General features: G+C 27.9%; 1 protein-coding gene across 1 annotated transcript in view; it reads left to right on the forward strand.

Moving 5' to 3' along the window:
- LOC119607299 (probable basic-leucine zipper transcription factor S) overlaps positions 1 to 3,702 on the forward strand; it is a 30,323-nt gene extending 26,621 nt beyond the window's left edge. Inside the window, exon 3 of the mRNA XM_037961172.1 lies at positions 1,855 to 3,702. Coding sequence (XP_037817100.1) covers positions 1,855 to 3,509 — 1,655 coding nt within the window. The 3' untranslated portion in view covers positions 3,510 to 3,702. The remainder of the gene's footprint in view (positions 1 to 1,854) is intronic.
- Positions 3,703 to 11,981: the final 8,279 nt, after the last annotated feature.

The following is an 11,981-nucleotide window of genomic DNA, read 5'->3' on the forward strand; positions in this document are numbered from 1 at the left end:
GCCTTCAATAAAAACCGGTTGTTATTTCATGTAAATTGTTTCTTGTAGGTATCCGTTTAAAAAAAGGACACTTTACATCCAAATGTTCCACATGAATTCTTCTAACACTAGCAATTGATAAAAGAATACTAAATGTGGCTTGACGCATCACAGGGGCAAATACCTTATCGTAATCACAACCATACTTTTGATTAAAGACTTGTGCGACTAAACGAGCTTTGAAAGGTGGAATTTTTCCATCAGCGCCCTTTTAAGCCATTTACAACCAACTATATTTACATTTGGCGTCGGCTGACCTAAATCGCATGGGTGATTTTTCTTTAGAGGTTCCATCTCCTCCTACATTTCAGATTCCCATTCCCGTTTTTCATATGATTTTACGGCTTATTTATAAGTTTTGGGTTCAACTACTTCTTCAGATTCTGCCAAACGAACTGAGTATTTTGCAGGAGGTACACCTTTATTTATTCTTGAAGATGAAAAGTTTTGGATCAGCCATTCCTCACAAAATTATATCAAAGATTCAATGTTCACAGAAATTTTATAACACAGTGGCCCATCTTATCCTTAAAAATGCTTAATTCAAGACAAGTTCAAGAAATTTTCCTTATTCTATCATCTATTAAACTCAAAACACGGCAAATTATGCTACTTTGTTATTAAAGTTGTCCTAAACTGCATTTTATACAGGACAAATTTGAAAATTTCCTGAAGACAACATCTATGAAAGTGTCGTCAATAACGATCTGGCCAGCTGTGATGTGTAACAAATGTAACCAAAATTTAGTGTTTTTTTAATTATTTTTTTAATAGTCCATGTTTATTTACGACCTAAATACGGATCTCAAAAATAGCATCATTTTTAACAATTTAAATACATTCACTCTGAATTCATACATAATAATAATGCATAATTAATATTAAATTTTTAATTAAATTAGACAAATTTTGTCTAATTCAGAACTGGTCTTTGTATTCTGCATCGTTTATTAAAATACAGAATTCTGATATCTGCTTGTGAACAGCCAATTGTATTGTAAAAAGCCATGTTGTAAAAAAGAACGAAAAAACATCTTCAATATTTATTAAAATACAATTAAATTGAAAAACTAAATTAATTATAGCATGATTTTATTTTATTTATCTTTAAATGTTTACTTTATGAAATTATTCTTCTTTTGTTTTATCTTCTTTAAAATTGGGCATTCACACGAGAATGATAGTTTGACATTGAATACAAAATAAATAAACATATGAAAAACAAACGTAAAGTTATACGTGCTTTTTAATGGAATTTACTAACAACATTTTACACAAGTGTAAACTAATACAAAAATACACGCGATACGTAGATACACGAGGGTTGTGAATTGGACAATTATGTTTTCAAATCCGTCGAATAAAAATTGCAAAAGAAAAAGAATTAAAGATTGTATTTTGATTTGATATAATAATATAAGAGAAAGCTACTGTAAATGGCTATATCTTCCAAACCGTCAGGGATATTGCAATGCATTGAAAATCTTCATTAATTTTAGGACAATTTTGTTAAAATTTTTTTATTTGCTAAATTTCGGGTTTTGAAATACACTGAATAAATATCAGTGTATTTTCTGAAATATGAAATTTGCTATAACTATTTTAACTATTTAGGAATGGGCATTATTTTTAATTTGAAAATAGCTTAACTTGTATTTTTAACGATTTTTTAAATTTTATTTTTTAAACCGCTAAACTCAGCATCAATCAAAATAATTAACATGGTTCTTGTCAGAAGAAAACAATTTTCGAAAAAAATTTATCTAATTACATACATATTAAAAATTTTATAAATATTTTTTTTGTTTATTGTAGATACATTTCGACAACAACAACAAATAATAAAAAAATTTGGAACAAATTACTCAGCAGATGTCTCAAAATATATATTCGATCAGCAAGATTTTAATGAAAATTTAGCAATATCCGAAAATAATCTACCACAAAATTGTGTGGATTCGGTTTGCGAAGTTAATACAACTAAATATGATGTTCATATCACTGAAGACAATAATGTAAATTTAAACAAAACAGAAGTGGATGAATCTGCATCAGAAATAATAAATGAATTACCAAATATTAACTATACAACCCTTTCATACGATTCAATTGATTTTGTAACACAGAACTATGATAGCAATAATAAAGACAATATTTTATCTGTGGATTTGCATGAGACTATTTCGAGAACCCCAAACAATAGTAATGAAATAGATGTTTTAAATATTACGGATTATCCTCAATTATATTTTGAAGAAGTGACAAAAGAAGTAGAAAATGCTAATGACTCATGTGTAGACGAAGAATATAAACACGTGGTTATAAAAAAAGTATTGGTCCAACAACATGCTATTGAATATCCCTTTTTGCAAAATGATGAGAAAAATCTAATTGAGTTAACCTACACTGATCAGTATGCACAGGAAAATAAAACAACAAATGGGAGTACTAATAAAAATTATACACTGGATTTGAAAACTATAAACGAACGCACAATAAGTAATGCGTTAGAGTCAGAGAACATTACAGATTGTACATCTATAGAAAGCAGTGAAGAAAATACATTTACAGCTGACTATTATCAGTCAACGGGAGCGATAAATCAAAATGAAAACAATGTAGTTAAAAATGAGTCCAAGCAACATCTAGAGCAAGACAACTCCGTGAACATAAAAAAAGAAGAAGTCGACGAATTACTTTGGAAAAGTGGTGAAGAACGTTCTTTAAATGAACTGCACCATGAAAAACATGTCAAACAAGGAACTGATCAATATAATCAAACTGATAAATATAGCGAGTCAATTGGGACAGAAACATTGAAAAATAATACTTATCTCTCAAAAATAGAAAAAACTAACTATGAAAACCATGAAACTCATGAAGTTACATCAACAACTTTAAGGACCATAAATGAATCTGAAGCACCTGAAAGCAATATTTCTGAAATTAGTTATATCAATACTAACAACACAACGGAGAAATACGAAAATAATTATATTTTTATTATTCAAAACGAGCAAATAGTTCAATCGAACTTGACAGAACCTGTAAACGATTATAATTCAGTAAGCAAACAAGTAACGCCATTATTATCCGATGACATAGCTGCAACGTTATTCGAAACATATCCCCCACAAGATGTCGGTCAAACGTTCAATGATAATTTGGCAGATGAATCAGATGATTTTGGAAAAGCTCTACCCGTCTCCATCACTGAAGGCTCCAATAGATCTACTATAATAATTGCAATGAGTTCTGCCACAGCTATTCTTTTTATAATAATTTCTGTAACAATATTTCTTATTTCCTTTCAACATCAACATGGTACTTTAGATATAGAAATGCAAGAACGTAATTGTGGTAAAGATGACTTAGATGATGAAGATGCACAAACTATTGCAAAATTATTACAGGTCGAACTTCCACCATCAGTAGCTGTAGCTTTAGACGAATGCGAAGAATGTTTGTAAGAAGAAAAATTTTGCAACTTTCACAAACTATCCAATATTGATTATGTAAATATTAATTCCGATAAGATTTCTTTTTAGTTATTTTATATTATAAAAATTACAAACTATGTAAATGTTTTTTACAAATTTAGTGTTTATTGTACATATCAAGAATTAATTTTAAACATATTCTTAGGCATCAATTTTAAGATTATCAGGTTGATTCAAAGAAACGCCGAATTCAATTAAATTTTGAATTCACATCATCAATACTTTTAAGTATTAATATTTTCAATAAAAATATTGATAAATAAATAATTTTAATTGAGTAAGGAACAGTTCATTTATATTAAAATTATTAAATATTTTCCAAGCTAAACAAAAACGATGACTTTATTCATAATTCATTTAGTCATAATTATTGAAGATTTGGATCCCGAAGATATTGGGGTCTTCAGAAAATTGAATTCAACAATCACGCAGACAGACAGACGTGTCTTAATCGATATCTATAAAAATTCAGAATACATGGGAAATTTTCTTTTTATTTCAGATTTTAGGGTTAAAAAAATGATGAACTTTTGAACATTGCTAATATCTTAGAAGTAAAATTAATTATCTACTCGTGAATAATTTTTAGCAAAAGCCACCAAAGTTAAAAGTTTAAAAAAGAAAATCCTAAAAAAGGGGGTTTTAGCTGAAACTCAAAAATTTAAGTGAGTATATTTATTACCCACAACTTAGGACATTAACCTTAATATTTTAAATATTAGCGAATAAATACACTTTTTAAAAGTTTTTTAACCTCTTAAAAAACGTTTTTTAACTAAGTATTTTTTTATAAATTGTTTAAAATCATTAAAAAAATAAAAATGTATTTATGTATTGATGTTAAAAATTGTGAGGATTTACTCGAAATGAGTTAAAGAGTTGTTAGAGAGAGTATTAAAATTTATTCATGCTTACGCTCTTTTGCGTTTCAGGTGACGATATGTATATTATTATATATAAATAATAAATTTTAACTTTTAGTTTATTACTACAACATGAAATTATGATTTTAAAATTAGTCAAATATCAAAGAAATTTATCAAAAATTACAAGGAAAATATGTAAAAATAGAAAATGTACAATTATTTTGTCGCAAAATATCCATTATTCGGATACTTTTAATAATAATTAGAAATTGTATGTTATATTCATGCGTATATGTACATACAGTGAATCAACTAAGTTTTTTGCCTACCTTTTTTTAAGAGAATTTTGTTTTTTGTTCATAAATAAAATTCAAAAAAACAGGTAAAAAGTAAAATTATGTTTTCCAATTGAAAATAGAGATTATGTAGAATGGGAAAACCATGAAAAAATATTAAAATAAAAATTTTGGTGCATTTGTTGTTGCATTTTATTATTTTTCATCAGAATTTGCACGTCAATAAAGTATTTTGCATATTGAAATTTCCAGTTAATTTCGTTGGGTTTTTCAAATTATTTTTTAATTGCTTTTTGGAATTTATTGTTAAAAGGACACGTGTTAAGTATTTTTCAATTGTAATTTTCAAAAATCATATCCTTATTGTGTGAAACTGTGTAGTTATTTGCGTCAAAAATGTTTAAAGGGAAATACTGAGGCAATTCCAATATAAAAAATTAGTTTATATTTTTAGAACAAGTATAAATCAATGAAATTCAATTATGAGATGTTTAATCAATCATTAAAAAATATAAAATATAGAAATTGATGAAATAACACAAAGAATTATTAAAAAAACGCACTGAGTTGTCTTTCAAAATCTTTAACTGCCAAAGGAGAGCGACTTGTATCCAAGCAAAAACCACTGAAGTCCTCATTTTTCTTCTCCAAAGTCCATATACGAACTTAAAAGAACACTATGTTTAAATTTAGACCTCTAAACAGACCATAGGTTGCTTGGAAACAATATAAAGTGACCTATCGTGTGGTACGGGAAAAATACTTAATTTAGATATTTACAAATAGAGGCGGTTCTCATCACCTAAGATCCACAAAAGCAATATTTTTCAGCTAATACATACACTTATATATAGTTAGAACCCAATCAAGAATCCAAATCCAACTACGCCTACTGTATTTTATTCATAAAATAATGCATTCAAAATATGAGGTAGAATATCAAGATTCTAGCATGTAATAGTTCTATAGTGGTAAACGGTGATATCCCCATACTTAGAGTGGCTAGGATGGTACTTAGTGTTAGCTTTATTGAATAAGAATCAATATTATACAATTCTAAATGAAATTCACACAGTACTCCCCAAATAGATGGGGTTTCCGTAATGTAGTTTTTATTTATCAATACAAAATGACCAAAAACCCAGATTATATTTGTTATAATCTATAGATTTATACCCCACTAAAATTTTTTTCTAGGTCCAAATCCATTGATTTCCTAATATATCATGTATCCAATTCAAAATTACTTATTATTTTCGAAATTAAATCAAAGAAACGATAGATTTCATGTTAAGTCAAATATTGAAAAATTCTTATAGGTATATAGGATAATAAATCGGTTAAGAAATGTCCAAACTTAGTCGTTCCACTACTAAAATTTTATTCTAATACATAGGAGTAATAAAAATATTAAATTTTATAAAATAATGCAGCAATATTAAAAAAATGAACAAAAAACCTAAAAAAGCAAAATACTTTATTGACCTTAAAAGTTAACAATACGTTCACATTTTATCAAAAATCTCGTTAATTAATATCACGATTTTACTTTTTATGGTAGAAAATTAAAACATAAGATATTCTTTAAAAAGTACAACAAACAAATTGCTTTATCTTGCTAAAAATAATTGTTCAGATAAAGTTTTTTTCTTAAAATTTATAAAATTTTACATAGGCAAATTACTTAATTGATTCACTGTATGTATATGGATGTAATAAATGTTTATTTAGTTCAGATGTATAAATATAACATAGTTTTTAATTATTATTAAAAGTATCCGAATAACGAATATATTGCGACAAAATAAACATCACTATTGCTCATTTTCTTATTTGTACTAATTTTTATTTCGATAATTTTTTGCAAATATTGGTAACTTTCTTTTATATTAGACTAATTTTAACGCAGGGGAATATATTTTGCATTTGTATATATAATTATAATTATTTCATTTCATATTGCCTAAAATAGTGCTGGCCAATTGAAATATTGTCAAACATTCATTATTCATTCAGACAGATGATGATCAGAGGTTCAATTCGAGTGGCTCAGAGCCTGCTTGGCGCCGCAGCCGACTTTTTTATATATCCAGCCGCCAATTTAATCGGCTTATATTTATTTGCCGCATTTGCAAAAAATTGTGGTTGAATAAACTTTAAATCAATAAAATACTAAAATTATTTTTTGACTAAGCACATAAACATTAGGGTGGGTTGAAAAAAATTTGAGTCAGTCACCCCCTACGATTAAAGATATGTTAATAACATTTCCAAAAATATAAAAAAATATTTTATTGCAACGCCTAAAAATGCCGCCCTGTTTGTTTTTTATATATTACGCCGCCATTTTAAGTCCGATCGTAACATATTATATATCAATATTTATGCTTGACTGTGGCTATATTTCACTCTTAGACAATTTTTTAATTCGGTGTCATATTCCTTGCGCGATTCCTGATATCTCGGATCCTTCCCCAAAATCTAAAATTGTTTGTTAGTTGTGTTATTCAAATAATTTTTAAAATGAGCACATTAAAATTTAAAAAATGAATTTCGTCACCTAAAACGTAAACGGCCCTATCTAACGTTCTTAAAATTTAACAAGAGAAGCAAAAAAGTATTTAAATTGAAAAGTTTGTTTTTATCATCGCGATTTACTTGTATTAAATAAACAAATTGTTTAATGGCGTATATAAAAATAGATAAATTGGACTTTTTACCCTTAATATTAAAATGTTTCTGTAGATAGGGCCTTTTGTTTACATTAGAATCAACAATAAAATCGATTTTGAATTTTTCGTTAGTTAGCGTTTCAGGTGACGATTTAAATTACATGTGTTCACCCTGTTTTAAACAAGATGAGTATAAATATTTCCATTAGAATACAGGCACAGGTGTATGTGATAAAATTAAGTTTTAAAAATTAATCGATTTCAAATCGAGAGGTTTTTCTTAAACTTTTATTATATGTTTTCAATTAATTCTCGTAAATAGAAAGAATTTTGTTGTCTGTGTAGTATTTCGCATTTTTTGATCGAAATTCATCACACCCTTTTAAATCTTTCGAATTTAATCACATATCGTAATACATATATCAAATATCCTAACTTCAGGAGAAGATTAAAGAAGAAAAGGAAATTACAAATTTATAATAAGGAATTGTGCCGGTGAAACATATTGGTGTACATGGTCCATTTTACTTAAAATGAATCATGTACTATAATCATTTTGCAATACATCTGTTTCGTGGTATTCATGAGAAAAGAAACCGACTTAGTACTTAAACTATAAAAGACTTTTATTAAAGACAGTAAAAAAAAGTTGAGTTGTATTTGCTATAAGCTTAAATATTGTTTCCAGATACATTTTTTAAATTTTTTCCCCAAATTACGATGTTTTTGAAATTTTTCTCTGAAAATTTGAATTATAAAAACAGTGTCTCCAGCCGGCTTCTAGCCGCCGCCGATTTATTTTTGCTGAAAGGACTAAAAAATATATTTCCGAAACAGAGGTGACCCTTTATTCGTCTTCAATAATTTAATCCAGTTAATTTTAAATATAAATATTCCATTTTTTTGTCGATCAATATTGTTAAATTAACAACATAAAATCCCCAGCGTTTCGCGTAAACAGTCAAAACCACGCAGTAAAATAATTCGTAGGTATTTTACAAATTAAATTTATGGTCCAAGTACACAGTAAATTCGCAAAGAGTGCAATTCATATATTATGCGGATACCGCATTCCCCAACAACATCGAAGAAGACCAACTTTCTCATATTATTTTCTCGAAAACTTAGCTTACATACTCAGCTCACATCTCTGCAATCGCAGCACATTTTAGAATCGTTACTCTTTAAGCATGTCGACCATACTTGATAAACCTTTTCGCTACCTTGACGAGAAATGAACGTGAAAGTTCTCACGATCATAAAATTAAACATTAACAATTCAACAAAGCAGTCATTCTTTCTTCAAAACCATTCAATGGAAAACCTCTCTTAAACATTGAATATTCTTATTGAACGGGAATATTTTATAGATATGACATCTCTACATTTATTTGAACTAGGAATTTATGGACTCGGAAAATTTTCGGATAAACAATTATTTAGAACAATAAAATATCAAAATATGTGAAAATAAATAAATTCCTCAAGGGGCCCTCGAAGTAAAAAACGGTGGGAGCCACTGGACTAGTCTGTAATATTGTTAACAATATTAAGATTTATTCACTTTTTGGATATTTTATTTTTTTAATAGAATCATTTTTTTATTTTTTAAAAAATTTATCATATTAAGGGGATTCATGAAACACGTGTGCAAACTTGCACATTTGCACAAATGGCTATCTGCATTATTTAGAAGAAAAAAAAAAAATAGTTTAAAATGATCAGTTCAAATATGCGATCAAATGTATCAGTGTTGTGGAAGTAAAATCCCACACAATTTGTTACAAATTCAATGTAAAATTGAAAATGTACAGTTTGCGAGGCTTTTGAACGTTTATTTATGAAAACCCCTATTATATTTTTCAAAAATTATACTGAGGTCAGGATTTTCAATCGCTGGCAAGGAACTGAGGACCATTCCAAATTTTTTTTTTTATTTTTCTCGTTTTCAGTACATTAATACGCATTGATCGAGTTCCTAAATCAAATTCTTAAAAAGGCTGTTCCTCGAGACACTAATATACATTAGATGTATAATATACAATATTATTTTTCTAACATTAAAAATAGTAAGTCATTAAAATGAGTGCTTATAACAAATGAACATTCGATGATTTTCATGCGAATTTTCATTGGTGCCTATATTTAATTTAAAATGCATTATTGAAGGTACTATGAAATAATTTTTAATATTTAAATTAATTTTTTAGCGTGTTATTGATAAAAATTATGTATGATAACAATATAAAACATTAATAACTGATTTTGAATTGCATTAAAATTCATTCAGAGTAAAAAAAGGTGTGATATGCAACTTAGTAGGCCATGAATAATATAAAATAAAGAAAAAATTGTGTCTTTGATATGCCATGTAGATTTTGTTCATTCTGACCCTGCAAAAGGTAAAATTTCGGCAATAAAAGATCAACTTTTAAAATTTAGGCAAATTGCTCAGAAATTGGATAGGATTAAAAAAGTTGTTAATTTTATTTGTCGTGATAATTAAGCACAAACCAAGTGATCAGCACGACAGAAAACACTTTCCCAGCGAGAAATACCCCATATTATTTGTAAAAAGAACAATTCAACTTTGAGTTTAAAAAATATAAAAGCTCAGATTTTAAATCAATTCAGAAATAAATAATTCAAAATATTTAAAAATGAAGCAAGTTCTGCGGTTATTACTCATTGTTACTGCAAAGCTCCAGTTCGCGAAAGAAAACATGCAAGCAAATTACATCCAAGTATGACTTTATCTATTTTTTTTGTAAATGGGAAAATAACTATAAATTTGACATCAGTAGGAAAAAAGTGGAATCCAGATAGAAAATGAGGATATTGGAAAGATATGAGCAAGGATTCCCTATACGTTTCCAAGAGAAATTTTGGTGATGGGTCGCTTTTTGTAGCTTTTTGCTCCTACGTCTGCCACCAATTCCAATTTCTTTCATGCAAAATTAACAGCACGTCCTACGCCAGAACTCTAGAAATTAATTTTGTGCTTTTCATGGCACAAAGTCCAACAAAAAACTAAATTTTCAGCAAGAAAATGCTTTTATACCCAACATTAGATTTTTCAAAAACTGGTTTAACACCAAAAATACACCTGCTTTAGAGTGGCCAGCAGTGCTAACTAGATGTAAAGTCCATGGAAAATCTTTGAGGGATACAACCCAATCAAGTTTACTTGGGAAAAAAATATAATAAAAACTTTAGTAAAAAGTGTGAATTCTGGAATATTTAATCTTCTTAAAGGACGAATCAGCAAATAATTTTTTAAAATTGTGTTTAATTTTTAAAAAATAATGAAATGTTTTTATAATATTATGGAAATGGAGACAAATTGCACATGGATGAAAAGCACGTTCAAAGATGATCATGTTTCCAAAATAATTTATAAAATTTATTAAACATTTTTATGAAAAATATTATAATAAAAAGTGTTCTTATAATTCTGAAACACACCTTACTCATTATATTTTAAAACCCGTTAAGCAGTCAGTCAACTTGGTTTTTTCCTTCTCTTCTCAAGTGAGATTGGACTTAATTAATATTACGAATTTTTTTTTTTTTTTTTTTTCCACTATAAGTAAACCTAAAAGGTTAAAAGTTGGACAAGCCTTAAAGGCTTATATTTCCAGGGTGTTCGTCCAAATGCTGATATTAAAGAATAAAAAAGCGATCGCTAAAAAAGGAATGTTGATTGTTGATAAAATATTAATATTGATTGAAAAAAGTTGATTGTTGATCGAAAAAAAAAAAAAGTTGATTGTTGATAAAAGAAGTTGATAAATGTTGATTGAAGAAATAAATGATCATATACTAATGTTGATTGATGAAAAATAACTTATGTTGAGTGATGATTAATAATAAATGATAGTGAGAGTTGCCAGATGAAAGATGTTGATTGAAAATTGTAGTTAAATAATGAAAAGTGTTGACTGATGAAAGATATTAAAACCAGTTTAAAACCAAACGATACAATCCATTTAAAAATAAAAAATCCATTTACAGTATTATCCTAGAGTTCCTGATAAAGGAACACAAATCTTTATATAATTCCAAATTCTCCGTGCGCAAAATACTTTTTATGTTGTCAAAATGTTGGAAGAAGCCAAAAACAGATCTTAACTGGTTAAACCGAGGACATTGAAATATTACATGATCATTTGTATCCAGTACTTTACATATCTCACAATTTGCTGAAGAACTCACATTTATTAAGTTAAGATAAATTTTGTTGTATGAGTGACCCGCCATGAGTCTATTTATTGTCTTAACATCCTCTGGTATTAGAATTTTGCTCTTAAAAAATTGCTTTGGCGAGATATAGATGTTCACTTCCTTAAACCATTTTCCTTTTTCAAGAAAAATTTGCTCAAACTCTTCCTTTTGCTCATTGCATAGTTGCTCTCTAACATTACGTATCGCTTCAAGAGGACTCAATCTGGCCTCAAAAATAGCTCCAATCTCACAGGCATTCTTGGCCATTTCATCTGCAATTTCATTGAAACTAATTCCAACATGACTTGGGGTCCATACAACCTCCACAGCCTCCAATGACGAATTTGCTATTAAATTGTGAATCTCAGCAATATAAAAATAATC

This window comes from Lucilia sericata, unplaced genomic scaffold (assembly GCF_015586225.1).
Source record: "Lucilia sericata isolate MDLA Ls3-8-SP2 unplaced genomic scaffold, ASM1558622v1 Contig000685F_arrow, whole genome shotgun sequence".
Lineage (NCBI taxonomy): Eukaryota > Metazoa > Arthropoda > Insecta > Diptera > Calliphoridae > Lucilia > Lucilia sericata.